The sequence below is a fragment of the Armigeres subalbatus genome, chromosome 2, assembly GCF_024139115.2.
Source record: "Armigeres subalbatus isolate Guangzhou_Male chromosome 2, GZ_Asu_2, whole genome shotgun sequence".
Lineage (NCBI taxonomy): Eukaryota > Metazoa > Arthropoda > Insecta > Diptera > Culicidae > Armigeres > Armigeres subalbatus.
The window spans coordinates 182,998,640-183,025,660 of record NC_085140.1 but is presented as its reverse complement, the minus strand read 5'-3'; the positions used below and the strand labels follow the sequence as shown (position 1 = coordinate 183,025,660).

Below are 27,021 nucleotides of genomic sequence, written 5' to 3'. Positions count from 1 at the left end.
AGTAATGTTCTAGATTTAATAAATAATACCTCTCGTCAATGATTGAACAACCTCAGAGCTAAGTCTCTTGAGAAATTATCCCTACCTCAATTTTTCGGAGAAACTGAATAATTTGTAAATGGCTCAGTTTGAAAATAAATAGACAGATTTCATACAAAGGTAGGGTTGTATCAAGTCTGTCCATTCATGTCCAAACTTAGCCATTTATGACTTATTTATTTTCTCTGAAAAATTGAGATAATTTCTCAAGAGACTTAGCTCTGAGGTTGTTCTATCATTGACGACAGCCAATTTTCCTCACAATCTTGTGCAATGAAGTTAATTTCTGTTGGCATCTCAGCTATTTACATAAAATTTTATTCCTGGCCCATAAAAATCATCCAGGGTGTCGGAACGCTTTCGCATTAAAACTCAGTTTCCTTATGTCAGACCGTGCCGGAAGCGAACAAGAAGGTTTTCACAGCCTTCTCCGCGCCGCCACCGTTGGGTAGCGTCCGACCAAAAATGAATCCACTCTCGATAATCTTCTTCCTATCGGATTTAATGTCAGGATGAGGAATATGGCCAAGGGAAATGGCTCATTCTCGCCCTTCGTCTTCCGTCCGTGCGATCCATAACCGAGTGCAGACAACTGGAGAAACGGATCCGATCGAACCATAACAGCTAAGACAGATTGTGATGTTGTCGGTCTAGGTGGGTACTTGTAGACGGCTGCTCGCCGAAAATCCAAAAACATGTTCCACAGATTGCTGCTGGGATTATGCATTTACCACTTTCTGCTCCTAAGCTTCTACTGGTTGTGTTTATAGACGTTAGTAGGACGAGCTCCCAGGATAGAGCGGCATGAATGTAGCTACTTGGGAGCATTTTCCGTTAAAAACAGTTATAGAGTGGCTCGATATTATGTAGGTACAAGACGTCTTAACTCCCGTCTGCCGATTCGATACTGTTGGAGTCTGGTGTGATTACGGATGCCATTGAATGATTCGCATGTACTTGGAACTGGATTTAATTGTTCACCCTTTTGAATAGTTCTGAATATTACACTTTAAGGGAAGAATCATTATGCAATGTTTTTGTAACAAAATCAGTAAAAGCACAAGTAATTATATGTTCTTTGTCTGACAGTTTGATGTATTTGCCTATGAAAACAATTCTAGAATCTTGAAATTCTAATTATGTAACTTGCGTGGTGAGGTTTCACGAAGTGGGTCTGCTTGTCATGACGGATGACTTCATTTGTTATTATTTGCAAATTACCAAAACTCAACTGATCGAAACACGAAACTTTTGTTTCGGTTTCAGCATCACTGAGAAAATAATTTTCCATTCAATACCTCTTATTGGGACCATTGCGTATTGGTTGAACCGACGCGCGGGTGGAAAACGGTTCCGCAAACTTTCCCGTCGAGATTTCTTCCACCTCGCTCGGATCAAACAAGTTGAATCGGAGTGCTCGCTACTGGGAGGAGTTTCAACAGTTGGTCCGGAGTGGCTTATCTTAAAGGGAAAATCTTTTACAAACCAACAACAGATGGCAGATTTTCACTTTTTCATCTTTCCCTCGGGAGAATGAGAATCGTCGTCGTCGTCATCGTCGTTGCTGCCTTATGGTCGTGTACCTACGAAAACTTTTCATGTGAATAAATCAAAGGGAAACTTTTCATTTCCCAGTGTGCCGTTTTCATACAGCATGCAGTGCTCTTAGCCGCCTCAAAGATAGAGGTTTTTCTGTGTTTCCTGGAGCATGACTGCGTAAGTAGCTGTTTGTTCCACCGGTGAGCATTTCAGCATGCCAGATTTTTCCGTAGCGATTAATCTGTTTACACGCGGAGATTTCTCGGTCTCTTACCTCGTTCTGCTCGGAAGACTTGTCCCCGGTTCCATCGTGGTGCACTCCGTTGACATCTCCGTTATTATCGCAACCGTTGGTCAATCGCTTAGGGGATTCGATGACAGTGGGGTCCGCGAGCGAGTCTGAACTCATGGAGGAAGCTTTATCTTCATCCGAAGAGTCGCCAAGCTCGTAGATGTTTACCATGTGGGCTGCCTGGGCGTGTACCATCAAATCCCACGGGTTGGAAAAGGAATCCTTGCAAGCCACGCAGAGCAGTTTCGCAGATGGGTGGTTGGTTTCTGTGAAGACAAGATTTGTTGCAGGTGTTCAGTAAATAGTCTATTTTTTCTTGTAAAAGTACTTACTGTTTCTGTTCACGGTAGTTGGAGAAACACACTTGCATGTGAATCGCAGTTTACAGTAGGACTTCTTGTGATCCAAAAGTTCGGTCAAATCGGTGAACATTTCTCTGCAATTGCCACAAATCAATGTATCCGGATTACCTGTAAAATAATGGAAAAATTTCAATTAGTTATGTTGACCGATATTGTCTCGATGGTGGGAATTGTGTAAAATCAACAAACAATCGCAAAGGATCCCGAAACAAGGCAACACAGGCAGTGTCTTTTATGATAATCGCTTCATAAATTTAGTAAAACTCATAGTAGGAAAAAGAACGTACAGCAATGTGCCGCTTTGTTCCTCCTCACATTCCATAGGATTTCACCAGCATTCTATTGTAGCTAAAAAAATGCCTTCAACTGGTATACGGTAGGTGCTACTCCTCAACGGTTTGCTTCGAATTTCGGACCACAAAGTGAATGGAATTTCTGCCTGGTTGAAAATTGATACCCCGTACCTTAGTGTTGTCACGCTCTCATATTTGGGTTTCTGTGAGAGGAAACTCACTCAAATCCGACGAAAACAAAAATATCACTGAGTTGTATTTCTGTGCCTTAAATTAAAATATGAATATTTGATCTGTTAGATACAACCGCACTGCACTAACAGCGATAGGAAGCAAATGTGTGCATGGAAAAGAAAACGGTGGTTATGGCCAGAATTCTATTTATTCATTCATTTGTAACAAATAGAAGGGGTCTCTACTTGCTCGCATGGCTAAGTGATACATTGAGTTATCAGTTCGGAGCCATTGAGTTCGAGACCTCAGACAGCTTTATAACGGGTGGCAACTAAAAAATTTGAATGATTTCGATTCTTTTCTTCCAGAATAATAATACTTTTACAGAAATATGACTTTATGTGAATGAATCCTTAGAATTATCACACGTTCACTCCAACATTGCTCACAACATGCCGTAGAAACAAGAAAATTTAATATTGCGGCGTGCGAAAAAAGATCATTGGAAAAGTACACGGTCGAACATTTTAAGCGTGAAAATGTTTAGAATACTGTCATAGCATTATTTGATCTACTCAGCTCCACTGTATACATTGTAAGGTCAAAAACACGAAGCAACTCATAAGCAGGATCATAAGCAGCATTCCGAAAATCGATGTGGTAGAGCCGTACAGTGCACTATGGGGCGGCTCCATACAAGTAGGTGGCCGAAAATATTTTCATTTCATTTCTGCAATATTTCACACTTATATCGTAGATAATTGTCTAAAAGATGTGAAATACTTGTTTTGCAGGTCGTTATTACTTCTAAGGTCTCCAAACTCCCTGGAATACAGACCTTTGATCTCTATGGAATATATCCCTTTTATCTACGAATGTCTCATGTACACAGCAGTCTATAGATGTGTATTTTATTGCAGCGCAGACCTGTAGAGTTCAAACTAGAAAATTGTATACTGTTTTTATGTGAATTGAGTTGTACAGATGTTCTAAGTTGCACAAGGACTCCGTCAAATACAGGCCATTGCATCTACATACGGAACAGGTTGTCATTGTAGGATTTTTCAGATTGGTTCAGGCTCTTAACCCGTAAAACAAGTAAAGGGAATACAATATAAAGCTCTATTAAAGCTTAACGAACTCCATGCAATAAAAGCTTCAAGATATATAAGTATACTGCAACAACATTTATTTATTCATTATGTACATGAACATCCTCAACAAAATCATCATTTATTTCTTCAAGATCGATTAAAATATCTGCTATGGTATATTTTTCTGTACTCGAATCTGTTGTATTGCAAGAAGTTTCAGTCACTAAAAAACTTTGAACATCTTCTGGATATTCCAGATTAGATTTATTTTGAAGTCGCTTACCTAAGTTGAGGGAGCTTATCAAAGGATCCGACGAGTTCATAGCACGAATGAAAACGTCATGTAAATTTTCTTCTCTTGAGGCTTTTTTCAAATGAAGCCTAGAGTATTTTCGTAACCCTCAAGAGTATATTGTTTTTTTTTTCATATTTATTTGCTTGATACTTGATAGATAATGAGTTGCCTCCTCTTGGTGAGCCTACGCCAAATGGAGTATCATATAGCTGCATAAGCTATCGTGTACACGGCCTACCACGAAGCCTACGACACTTTTCGTGTTATCTACTATCTCTATTTTAACTGTTATTGATGCTCTTTTGTCATACGCATGGGATTTGAATCCAGCCCATCACAGTCTGCCGTGTATTATGAGAATAATTACATTTAATGTTTCAAAATTAATGACTTTTTTTCGAAAAAGTGATCGGAATCGCAGATTTGCAGCCATAAGCAGCTGGAATTTGTTTTCATGCCTTCTGGGAGGTTCAAAGAAAGTCGTAGTTGTAGTCGCTAAGCGAAACTTTGAGAAACTTTTTTTGTATGAAACTTTTTGTATGAAAAAAATTTTTTTTTTCTTCAGGTCATTTTCGGATGTTTCACTACCTATTTTCCCATAATTCATTCATTTATTTAGTCTACATCTATACAGATAACACTGAATCAACAATTTGACGCCACAATACACGGTTCGAGGCCGCATCTCTCCATCCTCGAATACGCCCCACGCTCGCCAAGTCGTTCTGCACCTGGTCTGCCCATCTCGCTCGCTGCGCTCCACGTCGTCTCGTACCTGCCGGATCGGAAGCGAACACCATCTTTGCAGGGTTGCTATCCGGCATTCTTGCAACATGCCCTGCCCATCGTACCCTTCCGGCTTTAGCTACCTTCTGGATACTGGGTTCGCCGTAGAGCTGGGCAAGCTCATGGTTCATTCTTCGCCGCCACACACCGTCTTCTTGTACACCGCCAAAGATGGTCCTAAGCACCCGTCTCTCGAATACTCCGAGTGCTTGCAAGTCCTCCTCGAGCATTGTCCATGTTTCATGTCCGTAGAGGACTACCGGTCTTATTAACGTCTTGTACATGACACATTTGGTGCGGTGGCGAATCTTTTTCGACCGCAGTTTCTTCTGGAGCCCGTAGTAGGCCCGACTTCCACAGATGATGCGCCTTCGTATTTCACGACTATCGTTGTTGTCAGCCGTTAGCAAGGATCCGAGAGAGACGAATTCCTCGACAACCTCGAAGGTATCCCCGTCTATCGTAACACTGCTTCCCAGGCGGACCCTGTCGCGCTCGGTTCCACCCACAAGCATGTACTTTGTCTTTGACGCATTCACCACCAGTCCAACTTTTGTTGCTTCACGTTTCAGGCGGGTGTACAGTTCTGCCACCTTTGCAAATGTTCGGCCGACAATGTCCATGTCATCCGCGAAGCAAATAAATTGACTGGATCTGTTGAAAATCGTACCCCGGTTGTTACACCCGGCTCTCCGCATGACACCTTCTAGCGCAATGTTGAACAACAGGCACGAAAGTCCATCACCTTGTCTTAGTCCCCGGTGCGATTCGAACGAACTGGAGTGTTCGCCCGAGAACTTCACACTGTTTTGCACACCATTCACCGTTGCTTTTATCAGTCTGGTTAGCTTTCCAGTGATGATGTTCTAATATAATTTTCCCTAGCTCTACGCGGTCTATACTATACGGTCTATGGCGCCTGGAAATCAGTGAACCGATGGTGCGTTGGGACCTGGTATTCACGGCATTTTCGAAGGATTTGCCGTTCAGTAAAGATCTGGTCCGTTGTCGAGCGGCCATCACTGAAGCCTTTTGATGATCCCATGTACTTATTCACTAATGGTGACATACGACGGAAGATGATCTGGGATATCACTTTGTAGGCGGCATTAAGGATGGCGATCGCTCGAAAGTTCTCACACTCCAGTTTGTCGCCTTTCTTGTAGATGGGGCATATAACTCCTTCCTTCCACTCCTCCGGTAGCTGTTCGTTTTCCCAGATTCTGACTATCAGTTTGTGCAGGCAAGTGGCCAGCTTTTCCGGGCCCATCTTGATGAGCTCAGCTCCGATACCATCCTTACCAGCTGCTTTATTGGTCTTTAGCTGTTGAATGGCATCCTTAACTTCCCTCAAGGTGGGGCTGGTTGGCTTCCATCGTCCGCTGAACTGACGTAGTCATCTCCTCCGCTGCCTTGACTTTCATTGCCTGTACTCTCAGCGCCATTCAGATGTTCCTCGTAGTGCTGCTTCCACCTTTCGATCACCACACGTTCGTCCGTCAAGATGCTCCCATCCTTATCCCGGCACATTTCGGCTCGCGGCACGAAGTCTTTGCGGGATGCGTTGAGCTTCTGATAGAATTTGCGTGTATCTTGAGAACGGCACAGCTGTTCCATCTCCTCGCACTCCGCTTCTTCCAGGCGGCGTTTCTTCTCCTGAAAAAGGCGGGTCTGCTGTCTCCGCTTCCGTCTATAACGTTCCACGTTCTGCCGGGTACCTTGCTGCAGCGCGACCGCCCGCGCTGCGTCCTTCTCCTCCAGAATCTGTCTGCACTCTTCGTCGAACCAATCGTATTTTCCCATAACTAACCCGTTCTTCGCAAGTCCATGAAACAAGCTATCAGAAACTTTTTAAAGAGTTGGAAAAGAGCTACTGTAGCCGAAGATATTGACAGTTGAATAATGCATTGATTTTTCAAGAACTAAAAAGTGTCTGGCTCTAATGCCTATATCTTGATAACCATATGGCTTAGAGTGCTGATATGCTGGGGTTTAATGCTCCAAAGCATTAGCATTTAGTAGGTCAACTTGAATTACGAATCAGAGAAAGTCGATTTTTTTATTTTCGGTCACCTGATTCCCCATAGTGCAGTGGTCAGGTTTTACCAGCAAGACTAAGCTGCGCCGTACGGCGAATCACGGACCATATGCCAATATTCATTAAGCTAAGTTTGAAGACTTACGACAACTCAATGTATAATATATATCACATGGTGCGTAAAAGGTGAGCACCCAAGTTAGACTCACATGGTATGTTAGTGGTGACTGGTGAGCAACCAAATAAGACTCACATAGTTTTTTTCTTCTTTCTAAGCAATGGAGGGGGATTCTATTCAACAGACATCCTGGGTTGGACGTCCAGGAAATGCGGGGTTGGGGACCACCTCCATCAGCAAACGAAGGAAGCAGGACTACATTCCCGACCCGCTAAACCGGTCCCATTGCCGCCAAACCCCCCTAGCAGCACAATCCATACCAATTTGGTTGCGGCCACTCAAATGTAACTAAATTCAGTTGTATAGGGGTTACTGTGACATGTGTGCCGCTCGGGCCATCGTCCCTTCGGTACAACCAGAAAGTAATGCTGCAAAGGGGGGGGGGGGGGCAGTGCACAACGCACCCCCGAAGTTAGCTGCGTGTCCTTACAGTACCGAACATCGTGACTCGCTTAGAAGAACACCATGGTATCGTGCCAGTGCAGTGCCGGCTTTCTAGGTGGCCATTTCGAAGCACTCTATGTCTTCACCGATAACGATGTCAATAGGCATCATATTGGTAGACATCATCCGGGACAATGCCACTATTGCTGTGGAGGCACGCTTGCAGGCGTAATTGACGTGGCTACCAAAGGTAGGTTTATCGTCGATCATTACCCCCAAGAGTTTGATGAAGCGTTCAGAGGTGATCGCGCAGTTGCCTGCCCTTATCACCGCTTGTTGCTCCGTTTCGGTTGTAAACAACAACCACCTCAGTCTTGTGGTGAGCCAGTTCTTACTTCCTGGAACTCATCCCCTCCTCCACAATTGCGATCGAGTGGGCTGCAGTCAACTCCACCTCTTCGATCGATTCGTCGTAGACCTCCAGAGTAATATCGTCAGCGAAGCCGACGATTACCATGCCAACCGGGAACTTCAACCTCAAAACACCGTCGTAGTATGGAACCTTGCGGAGCCCCTGAGGTTATGTCAACACACTTCCGCCCGCCTTCGTGTCGTATACCAGTACTCGATTCTGGAAGTAGCTTCCGAGAATCTTGTACAGCAACTCGGGAATTCCTGCCCAATTGGCACTATTGAATGCATTTCTCACGTCGAGAGTCACTACTCCCCTCCTCTTACGCTGGATAGCTATCTCTGCGGATTTGGTAACCGACAAGATAGCGTCTACGGTCGACTTATGCTTTCGGAAGCCAAACTGGTCACTCGGTAGACCATCCGCGTATCAACAACCTGTTGAGGATAATCTTCTCGAGCATCTTTCCCGCCGTATCAAGCAGGCATATTGGTCTATATGGATGGATCCCCCGGTGGTTTTCCCGCTTTGGCAATAGGACCAAGCTCTGCCTTTTCCATGTTTCAGGGAAGACTCCCTCGTCCAGGCATCTTTGCATGACAGATCTGAACATCTTGGGAGCCTCAGCAATGGCCGCTCTGATGGCCAGGTTCGGAATATCATCCGGTCCTGGCGCCTTACCTACACTAAGGGACTGTGCAATTTCCGCAAGTTCCGCCACAGTAATTCTTCCCTCGTTGGCCATCCTGGCCCCTGGCAGCTCCACAAAGTAAGGCCAGGGACTTGGGTCATGACGTGGGAAGAGCCCCTCGATTATCCTCTCCAGTATCTCTGGAGACCGCTCTGTAGGGGCCATCGCCCCACGTGTCTTGGCCATTACGACCCTATAGGCGTCAGCCCATGGATTCGCGTTGGCACCTTGACACAGGCCCTCGAAGCAGGCTTTTTTGCTTGATCTAATCTCAGTCTTCAGAGCGGCTCTAGCAGCCACCCGTCGTTTAATACGTTCCTCTTCTGTGCGTGCTCGCTGCATCCGCCTCCGTGCCCGTTGGCAGGCGCGGCGCAGGTTCGCAATTGCTTGAGTCCACCAGTAAGCCGGTGGCCTCCCATTCCTAGGAATGGTGGCATCGTATGCACGCGAGAGTACTGTTACCAGCTGCTCGCCGCTCAGAACGAGAGTATTGTGCTCACGGCGGAGCGCTTCCTCAAACACCTCGTTGTCGGAGTACGATGTCTTCCACATACGAGGGCTAGGCCTCGCCTTTTCTTCCGTCCGCTGAATGCTGGTCGTATAGTCGATACTGTAGCGAACCGCCAGGTGGTCGCTGTGAGTGTGGCCATCATCTACCCTCCAGTTCGAAATATTCGTTTGGCCAGGGCTCCAGAACGTAACGTAGATAATCGACTCGGCCCCGTTCCAGCTGTAGGTACTTTTGGTACCGACATTAGCCAAGTCCACATCCAACATGGAACGGCTTCCCCATTCAACGGCCCAAGCGTTGCAGTCCCCCGCTATCACCACCGGCCTACGCCTCATCAAGTTAGCCGCCAAACAATCCTGCATACGACCGAACTGCTCGATCGACCATCGCGGAGGTGCATAGCAGCTGCAGAAGAAGACCCCCTTGACTTTAGCAATGACGAAGGCCTCGTGTTTCGAAGACACCAACTCTTGGACTGGGTATTTCCCCGTTTTTCATATCACCGCCATTTTATACCCATCGGTTACCCAATTACCGTTCCTGGCGGGTACCCGGTAAGGATCCACAATGATAATGATATCCGTCCCCCATTCAGCAACTGTCTGACACAGATTGGATTTGATTGGATTGGAAATTGTCTCGACTTCCCTGGGCATGAAAGTATCATCATGTTAGCCTCAGGATATACACCCAACCGGCGGTTGTTAGATTTTCTAACAATTCTGTATAATAATCTACCAAAACCTGTATTAGAACTGGGCATATGCGAAATTGTTAGATTCTTATACAAAAAATGTAAGCTATCATACAAATATTGTTAGAAAAGCTTACAAAATTGTTAGATTCTTATACAATACTTGTATAATGCCAATAAGAAGAAAAAGAATAAGGTATTATTGAGTTTTTTTTTCTTCTGCTCGGGATCCCTGTCACCTTCAGCATGGTCTGGCTATACTGCTGGACAATATAATAGGTGGCAATTCTCCATTAAAAAATTATCGAGTTTGACGGCCTGGTTTCAGAAGTAGTACAATCGATAGAAGATACATTTGTTTTATACCTCATAGTTTTCACGATATTTACAAAACATTTTTCTTTTCTAAAAATCCCTTTTCGTACAATTTCTGTTACTTCGGATTATACGAATGAAAAAGTCGGATTCACAAATAAAATAAAAATTGACTATACATATATCCAAACTTATGTGAAAATTACAACGAAATCGATTGTTCCAGTTCTGAGAACCAAGTCGTCAAACTCGATAATGATTTCTTTTTATGGAGAATGGCCACCTATTGTATATCCAGCAGTGTAGCCAGACCATACTGAAGGTGGCAGGGATCCCGAGCAGAAAAAAAACTCAATGATACCTTATTTTGTTGTTGATTCTCAACACTATTATGGACATGTATAAGATGGGAAATAAAAAAATCATATGCAAAATATTCAAGGCATAACATATATTGTTATTACAATATCAAAGGCATAGCAAAATTATTTTTCGTTTTGTATTAAAATATCTGATAATGTTATGCCTAAAGTATTTTGGATATTATTTTTGTTATTATTTTTTGTCATGTTACATCTTATTCATATCAAGTTCATACGAATTGCTGTTTTCAAGATATTAGCTTCTGCTCAGGATCTATAACAAAATGGTGTGGCGTTTGCCATATCACAAAGTATGCCATGGAAGCAAAGCACATAAAAATAGAAAATTTGTGCTTGAAAACGGATGAGCAGCTAGGCGCAGCATCTCTTGAAGATGGCTGGAGAGATATTCGATCTCTGCCATTGGAAGCACCGCAACCGCTGCACTAGGCACGGTGGCTCTGGATCAGAGAAACGACCGATATGACGACGAATGTGAGCAATTAGTTGTGGAGAAGAATGCAGCATGGGCGAGATTGCTGCAACACCGCACGAGGGCGAACGAGGCACGATACAAACGGGCACGGACAGACAAAACTCGATTTTTCGCAGGAAAAAGCGCCAGCAGGAAGATTGAGATCGTAAAGTACCGCGCTAATAACGCACGAAAGTTCTATGAGAAGTTGAACCGTTCACGTAAGGGCCACGTGCCACAGCCCGAAATGTGTAAGGACATGAACGGGAACCTTCTTACAAACGAGCGTGAGGTGATCCAAAGGTGGCGGCAGTACTACAAAGAGCACCTGAATGGCGATATGGCAGACAACGGTGGTGGTATGGTAATGAACCTAGCAGCAAGCGCGCAGGACATGTGACTTCCGGCTCCGAATTTCCAGGAAATCCAGGAGGAGATCGACCGGCTGAAAAACAACAAAGCCCCTGCAGTTGACCAACTACCAGGAGAGCTGTTTAAACACGGTGGTGAGGCACTGGCTAGAGCGCTGCACTGGGTGATTACCAAGGTTTGGGAGTCTGAGGTTCTGCCGCAGGAGTGGATAGAAGGTGTCGTGTGTCCCATCTACAAAAAGGGCGATAAGTTGGATTGTAGCAACTACTGCGCAATCACATTGCTGAACGCGCCTACAAGGTACTCTCCGAAATTTTATGCTGCCGACTAATACCAATTGCAAGAGAGTTCGTGGGCCAGTACCAGGCGGGATTTATGGGTGAACGCTCTACCACAGACCAGGTGTATGTGATACAATCGATCGGGACCAGCTATGGCAGCTAATGCACGAAAACGGATTTCCGGATAAACTGATACGGTTGATCAAGGCGACGATGGATCGGGTGATGTGCGTAGATCGAGTTTCAGGGGCATTCTCGAGTCCCTTCGAAACGCGCAGAGGGTTACGGAAAGGTCTTTCGTGTCTGTCAATCAACATCGCTTTGGAGGGAGTAATACGAAGGGCAGGGATTGACACGAGTGGTACGATTTTTACGAAGTCCATCCAGTTATTTGGTTTCGCCGACGATATTGATATCATGACACGTAACTTTGAGAGGATGGAGGAAGCTTATATCAGACTGAAAAGCGAAGCTAAACGGATTGGACTAGACATCAACACGTCGAAGACGAAGTACATGATAGGAAGAGGCTCAAGAGAGATCAACGTAAGCCACCCACCACGAGTTTCTATCGGTGGTGATGAAATCGAGGTGGTTTAACAATTCGTGTACTTGGGCTCACTGGTGACCGCCAATAACGATACCAGCAGAGAAATTCGGAGACGCATCATGGCAGGAAATCGTACATACTTTGGACTCCGCAAAACGCAACGTTCGAATAGAGTTCGCTGCCGTACCAAACTGACTATCTACAAAACGCTTATTAGACCGGTAGTTCTCTACGGACACGAGACCTGGACGATGCTCGTAGAGGACCAACGCGCACTGGGAGTTTTCGAAAGAAAAGTGCTGCATACTATCTATGGTGGGGTGCAGATGGCGGAAGGTACGTGGAGGAGGCGAATGAACCAGATGCATCAGCTGTTGGGAGAACCATGCATCGTTCACGCCGCGAAAATCGGAAGACTGCGGTGGGCCGGGCACGTAGCCAAAATGTCGGACAGAAATCGGGTGAAAATGGTTCTCGACAACGATCCATCGGGAACAAGAAGGCGAGGTGCACAGCGGGCAAGGTGGATCGATCAGGTGGAGGACGATTTGAGGACCCTCCGAAGCCTGCGTGGTTGGCGAAGTGCATGCCATGCATGTCTGGTAATAAATAAATAAAATGAAAATATAGCAACGCTAAGTCCATGAAAAGTTTCGCCCTGCAAAGCTCAAAAAGTGGAAATTTGAAACAAAAAAGTTAGATAAAAAACTACTTTTTTAAGGGTAAATTTTTATTGATACCCTAATTTTTATGAAAACCTAATGATAATGAAATAAGCCCCTTACCGTACTTTGTACGGGTCGACTTTTTTGGCCATATTACCCGTGCAACAAATAACATTTTCGGCCGTAGACATATGATTCTTCCCCCTTTTTATTAATTTCCCGTAGAATTCCCAAAGTTTTTTTAATGGACAATACAAATAATCTCGCGTTATTCCTAAAAAAATTAAATCAAAATCCTGAATGAGAGTTCCAAAGGATTTCCTGTGAAACTTCTGAAAAAAAATCTTGGAAATTCTGAACAACTTCTCGTTGAACTCCAATAAATTTCTTCCATATTCTGAAGAATTTCTCTTCAAGCGAAAACTCCAAATTTTTCTGTGGAACTCCCGTTGAATCTTTCTCTGAAATTTCAAAGTATTTCATGTGAAAGTTCCAGAGTGTTTTCCATGAAAGCTTGTAAGAGTTGCTGCGGAAATTCTGAATAATTTTTCGTTAAGATTTGTGACAAATATTTTTTCAAAATTACAGTACGTATTTTGATCTGCTTCGGCTTTACTATCTGATTGAGTCGTATATTTATCATGCCCTTTCACTGCGGTTATTAAAGCAAAACAACCAAAGCCAAAGAAATCCAATCTTTCGCTATCTGTGCTCACAGTTTTTACTGTCGTTCAGCAGCATTCTCTCAAGAATACTCACCCAGTGCCTCCGGTGGCACTGGATGAAAAGTTTTTTGCCTCCAAGCTGGTAGGGCGGAAAGATGATGACGAATCCATGCTCGCGCCCACCTTCTATTATATGCTAATACACAAGGGGGTGTGAAAATCTGGTTTTACTTGGAAAAGAATATCCGGAAATCGGTGTGCTTCGTTCCGTCGAGCATTAGCGAGTGCGAAACGGGATGTTTACAGTAGATTCACCTTTTCAGGACTTGCTGCCATCTCGCGTTTGTGGCATCGGCCTAGAGTCGTGAACTGTCTGCTGGTTGGTTGGTGTGGTGTCTGATGGTAATGAATAAATGAGTAGCTGTTTTGCGGACTGGTTAGACTGGGTTGCACATCATTGGTTCGCAGTGCAATGAACTCCCAGATGTGGATAGAATAACGCTTTTTAGAAACATCATGTTGAAGAAAACTTCCACGTTGATGTTAGATAAATACCAGTGTTCCACGCTTTTGACTCTTTATATTACCATTATTCTAGTTCCATAAAGATCCTCTAATATCCACCTCATTACAACCTATTTCATACCTCATTAAGTCATATACTGAAACTAGAAAGTTTTACCAACCCTTTAACAAAGTTAATTTTGCTCGCCAACCTAAAAAATCCCAAAACTTTTGCAACTTAAAGTTCCTTCCAACAAATTAACCCACTCTCATCCAACTGCGTGCTTGTAAAATTGATTGCCTCCGGGATGAAGATGTTTCGAAAGTGCTTGAAAGATGTGCACAAGTGTTGCTCTCGGAAAGGTTGAAAATCTTTCTCGGTACCACCCCGCATTCTTTGGCAGCCCCAATTCGGGTTGAACGGTGAACATCATCCCGGCAGGAGGCTGGTGCACCCCCCAAAGACCAAGATCAACTCATCGCCCGCAAAATACCATTATCCTTGAACGATAACGGCGTCCAAGAATGGGAACCGTTGACGATGCGGCCTTGTGAACTGGCGACGAAACACTGAACCAGAATCGGGAAGAACACAGACAGTAGCGAGAAAGTTTCCGGTAGTGCGCTGCTTGCTTGCTTCATGGTTCTTGCGCTTTCGCTGTCTATCAGTCTGTCGAAGCTTTAGGGGGAAGCGAACATGTTCTCATTTACAATTCATTGAATTTACATTCATAATTATGCTGTTCGGGCCAACTATTCGCTTTATCGCCTCCGGAGTGCTGTGTTGCCAGCGCCCGGACGGGAAGGGGTTAGAATCTGTTGATGGGAAAACAAGCTTTGTCGGTAGCTGAGCTGAAGTCTATTTATGGAAAGAAGTGAACAAAAGCAAAGTAACTTCTTACTTTTTTCTAAGACTAGTATTCGATGCTTGCAAGCATAGTCAAAAAAGTTGCTTTGCTCAATACCACATAATATCCAACAATTAATTATAACTACTACGCAAATTGCCAAAAAATATCTACCTGACTTGCGGTAAATAAAACAAAAATCAAAATCCAATCAAATGATCCTCATGTCTTGTCTAAATTTAAGTTGGTTGCCCAAACATTTCAACCGAATAAAGAAATAAACTTACTGTATACTTTGAATGGTCCCACGATGTGCTGTCCGTTGGTATAGCTGGACATGGTACCGTTGACGTCTCCATTGAGCAGGTAACTGTTGTTGTTGATATAGCCATTGCTCGTTAGGCACCCATTGCTCAGCCCATTCACGACCAGCGATCCGTTCGCATTGCCATAGTAGCTCCCCAGACCGGCGGCGACTGCTGCGGCGGCTGCTGAAGGACTTGTTGCTGCCACGGCAGCCAGCTGAAGATGCTGCTGCGAAGGATGTTGCGCCTGTTGCTGGGGTACCTGTGGTCCTGCAGCCAGCATGCCGGCGCCGTTTAATTTACTCGCCAAAGGCAATCGACTCGGAGGCATCAATCGTTGTCGTTTCATGGGTCGGGGCTGGGACGAGGGCTGCTGTTGGATCGGTCCGAATAGTGTCGATGCGTAGTAGCTGTTGATGGAGAGGAAGATGCAAAGAGGAAACAGTTAGGCTTGGATAGGTTCACAGATTTGAGAAAATAAAGTTAGGTATTCTCATTTTTTTCGGAACTAATAGCAGTGGTTATATCAGTATAGTGGTGTACCTGGAAGCAGTGTTGTAAAATGTCATTTGCATTCGTTTGTATAATTTTCACAGAACTTTTTTCAGAAGTTAGCTATCAGTTCATCAGGTATGACGAACTTATAGCGCTTAAATGTGCCTTCAACTTTGTCTAACAAGACATTGCTGTAAATATGTAATCTGGGGCGTGGAAGGCAAAATGTCATTCAGATGACTGGTGACATTTTGGAGAGATTTCGCTCCAGCCTCAGATGTTATATTTAGAGCAATGTACCTTTGGACAAAAATATAGCACTACTCAAGTGTTATGAGTACATCTAAAATTATTGAGTAAATTTGGCTTCTAAAGAAAGTTATTAGTCAAATGACATGCATGTATAAAAAGCTTACATATTTTTACAAACCGTGCGGAATTTCTTTGTACAGAATTGTAAGATTTGTTTTTGGGTGTAGTAGTCAAGACAGGCTTATGTTTTATTCGATCCATTCAACCAAATTGGATGTGCCTTCAATAACTGTTTCGTTTAAGGTCATCCAAAAATTCCCTGGAGTAACAAATGGACCAAATGTCATTCGACGAAATGTCTTTCGACGAAATAGTGTAGATTCTTCAATAACTGTTCCGCATCAGGTCATCCAAGAATTATACGTAACAAAAATACTTTCTCTTTGGGGCCGTACACTTATTACGTAAGCATATTTTCAGGGTTTTTCAAACCCCCCTCCCCCATGCAAGATTTTTCCCAAACAAATTATTTTTTATTTGTATGGTTCGTAAGAAAATGGCAGACCCCCCCTCTCCCCATAAGTGCTTACGTAATCAGTGTACAACCTTTTTTTAAGAATGGTTTATGTCTTTCAGCAAATGTTTCGTTCCAAGTCATCCATCTCTAAAAACTCTTTAAAAAGAGTTGATGGTATTGTAATCCATAGAATGAAAATGAATACCCGAGCGAATCTTAAGAGCAAATCGATAACTAATTTTGTTGTTGTGCAATCGCCTAATTTTGAACTCCTTTTGGTCATTTTAACGGTCAAAAGATCAAAATCTACAGCAGAAAAATCTTACTGTGACATCAAATAGAAAACTATTCCTGCTATCGATGACAGCAAATCGAAAACTAATTTTGATATTGGTTCTGATAACAAAATAAGAACACAGCTTGCTGTCAGATCATACAATTTAGACATCTACAGAAAAATGAGATCAAAATATGTAATCAATCATGATGATTTATATTTGAAAACCAAGGATGTTGACGATCATTCAGTAATTTGCGTTCGATCATTTAGTAGTTTGTCAATAACACATTCCAGAAGCTGAATTTCAAAATATATTGTATGGTGGACTTCTAGTGCGAAGGTTTTTCTACAACTCTGCCCAATGGTCCGTTGTTTGAATTCCACTAGTAATGGAGTTATAGCTATAGTTTCAGTAACTTAGACTAAATGATAACAAAATTCCAATCATTTAGTTCAAGTTACTGCAACTAGCGCTCTAACTCCGTTATTAGTTGAATTCTAATAACGAACCATTAGGCAAAGTTGTAGAAAAACTTTCGCACTAGAAGTCCACCATACAACATGATTTGAAATTCAGCTCCTGGAATGTGTTATTGACAAATTACCAAATGATCGAACGCAAATTACAGAATGATCGTTAACATCCTTGTGAAAACAAATTATAATTTCAATTTGATGTCAAAATCAAAATATGTCGGGTATTCCATTAACAATTGTTGCATTTCATTCCAGTGTACGCATTCAGCAACCTGAAATCGATTATGTCGGTTGTAATCCATTTCAACAATTGTTCATTCAAAAATTCCCTGGAGTTAAGGCTCTGATGTCGTCAGGCGTACCCAATCGGCTGTTATCTCTTTTTATAAATGGCCCGTGCCCGTTATAATCCATAGAACTAAATTGGATATTCTTAAAAAAGATCCATTCTAGATCATCTAACGATTTCATGGGCCAGAGGCCGATAGCAACAGAAATTCGGGATCGGGAGTGGGGCTGGGTCGGCCACACTCTACGTAGGGGCGGAAACGAAATCTGTAAACAAGCATTAGACTGGAACCCAGCGGGACATCGCAGCAGAGGCAGACCCAGAGGCTCATGGCGGCGAAGCCTCAATAAAGAAATAAAAGAAGTCGACCGAAATCTAACCTGGCAACAGGTTAAAGCGATAGCCGGGCAACGCTCAGGATGGAGATCTTTCAAGTCGGCCCTTTGCACCACCGGAGGTGTACAGGATCCGTAAGTAAGTAAGAAAGGCTTTAATGGGTATTAGATCTTACCAAAGATGGATCATTCACCGTGTGATCCTTCGAATTAGATTTGATGAGCATTAAACAAGAAATCAAAGGTCAATCCCAACATGGTCATTAATTTACCATTTTCTGAAAAACCTTGATGTGAAAATGTACATTATGTGAAAGAATTTGATTTGAAAAATGTGTTGGAGATAACCACCTTCCTTCGATAGGACTCAAACCCATGACCCTCAGTACGCTATATTCCGTCAGCCTTCCCAACTTAGTGGCTACATGAGCCCGAGATTCACAAATCGGACGCATAGTCGAAGCACTCACAATATATTTCCCAAACCAACGCTTCCACAAGTGTGTATTTAAAAAGTGAGCAGTGAGACGTTACGCTTCTCACTTCACACTACTAACATTTCACAGTGAGAAGTGAGAAATAAGTAGTGAGAAGAGAGACGTCTCACTTTTCACACCTCATTTCTCACTTGACCTATTCGGCTAAATGACTTATTCGGCCATATGTCCTTTTCGGCCATATGTCCTATTCGACCAATTATCCTATTCGGCCAAATGTCCTATTCGGCCAAATGTCCTATTCGACCAAATGTCCTATTCGGCCAAATGTACTAATCGGCCAAATGACCTATTCGGCCAGATGTCATTTTCGGCCAAATGACCTATTCGGCAAGATGACCTATTCGGCCAAATGTCCTTTTCGACCAAACAACCTATTCGCCAAATGTCCTATTCGGCCAAATGTTCTTTTCAGTCAAATGACCTATTCGGCCAAATGTCCTTTTCGACCAAATGTCCTATTCGAATTACAATTAATTGCATATTATTCGGCAACTCGGCCGTACGAAAACCATTTTTTGTTAATATCTTGGCTGTGCAGATGCACAGCACATCTTTCGAAATGGACAAATTGATATGAAATTTGCGAAAAAGAATCCACGTGTCGGAGGAATCTATACCATTTCGTCGAATGACATTTAGTCGAATGACATTTGGTCGAAAGGACGTTACGTCGAATGGACATTTAGTCGAAATCAGATTTTAGAATGAAGAATTAAAAATATTTGTAATTTAGTCCAATGACGTTCCGTCGAATGGCTATTTGTAAGAAAAGTACTTTAGTCAATAACAATAAAAAAAAATGTATTGCTTTGTTCCTCATCGGCATCCCTATTCGTTTCTTCTGCTGCTGATTGAAATTTCTCACGTTAACTGAATTCCCCTAATCAATTTATTCATGTATCTTGTGGATTATTGGCGGTGGCGGCAGCACTACGAAAAGCACCTGAATAGCGATGTGGCAGACGAAGATAACGGTATGATGATGGACCTGGGGAACGCGCGCAGGACATAATTCTACCGGCTCCGGATCTCCAAGAAATCCAGGAGGAGATTGGCCGGCTGAAGAACAACAAAGCCCCTGGGGTTGATCAACTACCAGGAGAGCTATTTTAACACGGTGGTGAGGCACTGGCTAGAGCACTGTACTGGGTCATTACCAAGATTTGGGAGAAGGAAGTATTGCCGCAGGAGTGGATGGAAGGTGTCGTGTGTCCCATCTACAAAAAGGGCGATATGCTGGATTGTAGCAACTACCGCACAATCACATTACTGAACCCTACAAGGTACTCTCCCAAATTTCATGCCGTCAACTAGCACCAATTGCAAGGGAGTTCGTGGGGCAGTACCAGGCGGGTTTTATGGGCGAACGCTCCACCACAGACCAGGTGTTCGCCATTCGCCAGGTAGTGCAGAAATGCCGCGAATACAACGTGCCCCCACATCATCTATTCATCGACTTCAAAGCCGCATATGGTACAATCGATCAAGACCAGCTATGGCAGCTAATGCACGAATACGGATTTCCGGATAAACTGACACGGTTGATCAAAGCGACGATGGATCGGGTGATGTACGTATTTCTCGAGTCCTTTCAAAACGCACAGAGGGTTACGGCAAGGTGATGGTCTTTCGTGTCTGCTATCCAACATCGCTTTGGAAGGGGTAATACGAAGAGCAAGGATTAACACAGTGGTACAATTTTCAATAAGTCCGTCCAGCTATTTGCCTTCGCCGACGACATAGATATTATGGCACGTAACTTTGAGAAGATGGAGGAAGACTACATCAGACTGAAGAGTGATGCTAAGCGGATCGGACCAATCGTTAACACGTCGAAGACGAAGTACTTGACAAGAAGAGGTTCAAGAGAAACAATGTGAGCCACCCACCGCGAGTTTGCATCGGTGGTGACGAAATCGAGGGGGTAGAAGAATTTGTGTACTTGGGCTCACTGGTAACTGCCAAAAATGATACCAACAGAGAAATTTGGAGAGGCATAGTGGCTGGAAATCGTACATACTTTGGACTCCTCAAGACTCTCCGATCGACTAGAGTTCGCCGCCGTACCAAACTGACAATCTGCAAAACGGTCATTAGACCGGTAGTCCTCTACGGGCACGAGACCTAGACGATGCTCGTGGAGGACCAACGCGCACTTGGAGTTTTCGAAAGGAAAGAAAGATCTATGGTGGGGTGCAGATGGCGGACGGTACGTGGAGCAGGCTAATGAACCACGAGTTGCATCAGCTGTTGGGAGAACCAACCATCGTTCACCCCGCAAAAATTGGACGACTGCGGTGGGCCTGGCACGTAGCCAGAATGTCGGACAGTTACCTGGTGAAAATGGTTTTCGACAACGATCCGACGGGCACAATAAGACGAGGTGCGCAGCGGGCAAGGTGGATCGATCAGGTGGAAGATGACTTGCGGACCCTCCGTAGACTGCGTGGTTGGCGACGTGTAGCCATGGACCGAGTCGAATGGAGAAGACTCTTATATACCGCACAGGCCACTTCGGCCTTAGTCTTAATAAATGAAATGAATTGTGGAATATTTATTCAAATTAACCAAAAATCTATTGATAAGAATTTTTTTTTTTTTTTGTGTCTTTATTAAAGAGACTTTTAGCCCGAGGCTGGCTCGTCTCCGAAAAGATAAGAAAATTATTTTGAGCTTTTTAGTGGAATGTCTTCACTCGTCATAAGACGAGTTTATACAATACCATTGAATTCCACCACTTAATTGTATCCGGACAGATCCGTATTGCGACCGTAACAGTACCGCCGTCTTCAGTGTCTCGTACTTGACTCGACTAGACACTCGACGAGACACTGAAGACGACCTTACTGTTGAGGTCAAAATACGTATATGTCAAGGTACAGTTAAGTGGTGGAATCAAATGAGATTGTACAAACTCGTCTTATGACAAGTGAAGACATTCCACTAAAAAGCTCAAAATAATTTTCTTAATAATTCGGACGAGATGAACCGGCCTAGGGTCGAAAATCTTGTAAATAAAGATAATTCAATCCATTTCAACGTAAATTCATCCACCTTCCGAAAACTTCAGGAACCGGTTTATGCTGCTGAGCTGGCAGCAATTAACTTCGCTTTTAGGATTACTTCCGATCAGCCCGTAGATCATGACTTCATCTTATCGGATAGTCTTAGCTTAGTCTCGATTAAACCAGTTAAGCATGCATCTTACTTTCTTACAAACATAAGAGAGCAAATGCGTGTTTCGGTCGAAAGATCCTTCAAGATTACCTTTGTTTAGAACACAGGAAGGTGAGGTTTATGGTAGACAAATCTCAAACAACGAGTTTTTCCCTTTAGTCCGTCAGAGTACCTTTCGAAGTTGGCAAAAGAATTGGACACACAACGAACTTGGTCGTTGGCCATTTTCCAGAATTCTTATAGTTTCTGAGCGACCGTGGTTCATTCGTGTGATGTCGAGGCTTATGGCGCTTAACTCACATCTCTGGTGCTGTCCATTAGAGTGGAGCGTCATGGTCATTTTTTCAAACCAAGGGTTTTCGAAACCATTCTGGGTCCTGAAAAACTTGCAGAATTTGGGACCGATTGGTTGCTTCCTCGCTTTCCGCATCGCGTTTGAAGTTTGTATGGAAATTAGTATGGGAGAACGTATATTTTTGTATTTCTACTACTAGAGGATTCAGTTCATCGTAAACCAAGTGGCACATTGCGTTAAAGTATAACCCAAAGGATGCCGAAAAACTTTGCTGAAGAAGGCACGTTGCTGGGATGTCCACAAAAAAAGTTATAACGCTTTGAACATTGAGTGTTCAAACTATATGCAAAAAATCGTTTATTCTGCCAGCACTGCCGAACTACGTAGACCAATAATTTAACAGAGTGTTATTTCAAAATAGTTGATCTTATAGGGTTTTAGAGCTAATAGGAGCTATCCGGAATTATTTCACAATGGAAAAATCCGACAAGAAGGAAGATGGGTTTTGCCCTTTGATAACCATAGGTTGTTCGGTAGTGCTGGCAGACACATTGATTTCTTGCATGTGGTTTGAACAATCAATTTTCGAAACGTAATAACATTTTTTGTGGACCTTCCAGCTACGTACCTTCTTCAGCAAAGTCTTTCGGCATCTTCCAGACTATATGCTAACGTATTGAGTCACGTGATTGATGATAAATTGTAGCCGCTAAGAGCAAAAATGTAAACAAGCACGTTTTCCCATACTAATCTCTATGTAAATTTAAAACGCGATGCGGCATGCGAGGTTGCAACCAATCGAGCCCATATTTTGCACAGTTGATTGGGGTCCCAAAACAATTCAGAAAAACCTTGATCTCACTTGATCGGACGAAGTTTACGTTTTTCCATACAACTGCGCCCCACTCTACTGTCCATATACCACATTGGTAATTTTTAAGGGAGAGGGAATATTGTCTGTCCACGGTTCACACAAATTTTGAAAATTTATATGAAGAATTGTCCACGCTGGGGGAGGGGAGTATCTGAAATTGACCAAAACCTGTCCACGTGGCATATGGACAGCCTCTCTACAAAGTAAACCTTGTCGATAGCAACTTATGTAGGTGCAGAGCCGGTTACGATGACATCGATCACGTAGTTTGGTTCTGCTCGGAAAATGACACCTCCTGAGAGCGACTATTGGATTTCTTAACCTCGAGTCACCACGATTACGTTGCTCTATATCCCTCTTTTAATAATTTAATAATAGAATGATATTGATTCTACACTTCAAAAAGAACCGTGGCTCCGTGATGTGTTATACACGCCTGAGCCTACCAAATAAATAAACTTGAAAAAAAAATGCTCGGTTGGCCTGAACTTTCACAGCTTGGTATACCTTAATTTTCTTTGATTTTTTCGAATTTTTTGTGGGGTTATTTCATTGAGGCCATTAATCGAATAAAACCATAAAATTTGCTAATAACTTTTTCCCAAGTTCTCTACAATTTTAAATTTTTTATGAACATGTAATAAGCTTAACGCCCATGTTTACTGTATGTCCTTAGTTTACGTGAGACTCCCGACAGAATTGTGGGAAAATCTGACAAACGCTGATTGGGCAGAGTTGACAAAATATGATTATGTTCCAAAATACCCGTTGCCCTGTTTATAGAAGTACAACCAAGGTATGGTTTTATTTCCATATTAATTCTATTCAAAGCTTGCATCAATTTATTCTATATAAAAGACTTAGTCAGCAAGCAAGGACGATATCTGATAGACGCAACCGATGTAGCGGCACCCGTCCAGGTGGAAAATTAATAATCAAATAAAATGAAATGACAAAATAAACAAACAATTAGGCGGGCGACAAAAGGCTCCTTCTGATAGCTCCAGTGGGAATGTTGACAATGGCAGAATGAGCTCTCCAGAAGTTCAAACGCTCACATAATGGCGATGTTAATGATAATGTCGATATAACGATAATGGTAACAAGTTTCTCCATTCTGGGGAGGAAATGAAGCAAAACAATTTGCCTTATTTGTCATCACTCCATCGCCAGTTGAGGGGTGGCACAGCAGAAGAGGAAACAAGTAGGATCACTCTTATCAGTATCTTTCCTCCCAAAAGAACCCGTGAAGAGCATTCGTCGGAATGAATCTTTGTGAACTTGAGTCAATTCAATTACGGTATTTGGATAACTTTTATTCTTTTCTTGCTGCCGCCGCACCGCTTCCCACTCTGGCTTATCTGTTCCATCGGAGCGAACACAGCATGTTGATGTTGTTTGGTTCCGAGAAGCATCTTTTCTGCTGATTTTTTCGCTACCATTCATTCACTGCTAACGATTGTTGAGAGGAAAACTTTTTCGGAAAACATTTTGACTCAATTTTCCTCCGTATTATTTCGGGTTCCGACTGCTTGTTTAGATGACAAATTGCTTATTCAACTCGATGAAGCAGATAAGTTTGAAAGTTAGCGATTGAGGAATAATGTTACACATTAAGATTTCCGGCTGAGTTGTTCTCTGTGTGAAATAGACAAATGGACAGCTTTTTGTGCAATATGATATGTTTAAAAAAATATGTATACTACTGCTTTTGAATTCTTGTGGTCGACTGATTTCAAATGTTATCTATATATCATTTCACATAGTTTTTATTTATTTATTATTAGATCTTTTAACTTTAAGAAACATTAAAGGACGTGACTTTGAAGAAGGCATGGATGATCATCATAACTCAAAGGAGTTAAATTGATGATGGTGAAGGAGACGGCGCTACTCTAACAAAGGTGGTGCTCATTGGTAATATTTTGAACAAATTCATAATGATTCGTTTATATTATTTTATTGCGTAATGCATGTATAAATGGCATCACATTTGCTTTACACTAATACATATTTCAATGAGGAAATCATTTCTCAAGCTATTTACTCAATATTTTGTATAAATTCAATTCGTTACGTTTTTCACGCCCGGAAATGACTTTCCTTGCTACAACAAACAACACTATTAACTTCCGTTAAAAAAAGTCCATCAACCAGCCAAAAGCCCCAAATTGTTTACGATCAACCTTTCTCCGCCAGACAAAGTTTCCCAAGCAAGTCAGCTCGTGTAGTGCCTCGTCATCATCAATCATCGAGTTTATCGCCTCGCCGCCCGCCCCACATCCATTTACTTTCAATTAATACCGTATTGATCAAATAATTTAGCATAAGGCATTTAAGGGATGACTTTTCGACGCCCACCGCCAACCGCCGGCCGTCGGTCGGGGCTCCCGGAAAGTTCAACCGTAAACACGTGTGGGCTGGGTGGCTCTTCCTCCTGGGAGAAAGGGGGGCAGGAATTGCTCGCTCATCCGAATAATCTGCCACCGTTCCGTACGGCGATAGCAATGAGATAAAGAAACCTGATCGGAAGCCTGACTTTCCTTCGGCACTTTAAGAAGGGTGCCGATGACGGTGAGCACAACAATGTGGAAAAGAAGTTCATGAAAAGTATTGGATCAGGAGGAAGGAAGGGATATGTTGGTAGCAAGAATCGAACCCGAACGATGATGTGGCATTTGGCACTTAGTGGCAAAGTATTGGCTTTCATGTGGCTGGGTGTGGAAGGGGGCGAATTTTGCTTTTCATGGTTCGATAGAAGAGCAATATTGTGGCATTATTTGAAGATTAACTCAGCCAATGATGGAAACGTGATGAGGGATTTGGATATTAATTGATTATGATACTGAATTCATGATGTTAGTGTTTGTTTTGGCGAAAGAAAGGCACTAATTTGAAACCGATTATTATCGACAAAATTTACTATTATTTTCAAACTTGTGTACATAAATCTGCGTAAATAAACATGACACGTTTATAAATGCGCGCAGGAAGTCAAAGGATGAGCCTCCTGTTAGGATTACGAACAAAGGCATACACAGATAAAAATGTGTTGTGATTTAAATTGTATTTTCTTGCTCACATTTTTAGCATGCAATCGATCTTTCTGTTCTTTTAAATTAAAATAAGTTCAAACTGTGCTTGATTGTAAAACTCAAATGAACAGCCACTCGGCTTGTACGCAAAGGAACCACGTAGCTATACGAAATTGATGTTACTGGGATTAAACGATAAATACCACTGAGGTATGGATACTTTTACTTTAAAGTAGTATCGATACCACTAAATATCGAATCAAGTATCGATACATACTCGTATCGTATGAGTACTCATATATTTGAAGTAACTAAAATTCAAAAACGATTGCTTCGTCACCTTTACAAGATTGTCAATACAAGATCGAAATTAATTTGAAAACTCAGCTGGGGCCAGTCTCTGTAATAGTGTCGTTTATAACACGATCCGAGACATTCAAAATGGTCCTAGCTGGATTTTCAACTGTCTAACTGTCTGTCTTTCGAGCTCAACTGTAAGGCACTGAAGACGGCCTCACAGTTGGGGTCGAAATACATATCTTTAAAGATAACAAAAACGTTGTGGAATTAAATGGAAAGTACTAAACTCGTCTTAGACAGTTGAAGACATTCCACTAAAAGAGCTAAAATATTGTTTCTGGATTTTCAAAGTAATTTCAGGTTTGCCTTCTCTTGCGTACTGTCATATATTGATCTTTCCTCGAGCAATAATCATGCCATAAGCAAATAAATATAATAAAAAAATATATAAATACATGCTTGAATACACTTTACGAAGCATATAGAATTTATAAACAACTTGTAGACCATTTGGGGGTGAACTATCTAAATAAACACTTGAATGGAAAAAATATTTTAAAAAACTTCTGCTGGTCCCTCTGGGGATATTATTTGAATTAGGCTCCAAGAATCTTGTAAAATTCCTTTGGATGAATTTTCTAATGGAACCTTTAGAAAAAAATATTAAATAAAATGTATGATTTGGATTAGCAAAAGATAATGTAATATGACCGACTATCTTTTTTTCTGAATTTGTAACTGTAGCCACACTCTAGATTGATGTAATTGCGAGCTCAAAGGCTTTCTACAGAATTCATCAAAACGTTGAATTATTTAAATTGTTCAGCTTTCTTGGTGAAGTTTTCCGTCTTTTTCTATATATAAACACTGCTGATTCCAAGACGAATATATGCTGTAGATCAGAGATTCTCAACATTTTTTTGTTTTTGCATTCATTGAGGTACCCTTTATTTTTCCCTATAAATAAAAATAAGCATAACTCATAAAATTCTCTTAAAAGGGTGCTTCTGAACCTCTTGAAAGGCGGCTTTTGAGCAACTTGAAACGACGTTTCTGAGCCTTTAGAAAGTA

The 27,021-nt window shown here is 42.4% G+C and overlaps 1 protein-coding gene across 3 annotated transcripts in view; it reads right to left on the bottom strand.

The window, feature by feature from the left end:
- The window catches only part of LOC134211354 (uncharacterized), a 339,309-nt gene that overhangs the window by 59,608 nt on the left and 252,680 nt on the right, over positions 1-27,021 (bottom strand). For all 3 annotated transcript variants that reach the window (XM_062688139.1, XM_062688140.1, XM_062688141.1), the window contains 3 exons: positions 15,107-15,534; positions 2,203-2,340; positions 1,853-2,136 (listed from right to left, as the gene is read on the bottom strand). In XM_062688139.1, coding sequence (XP_062544123.1) covers positions 1,853-2,136; positions 2,203-2,340; positions 15,107-15,534 — 850 coding nt within the window. The remainder of the gene's footprint in view (positions 1-1,852; positions 2,137-2,202; positions 2,341-15,106; positions 15,535-27,021) is intronic.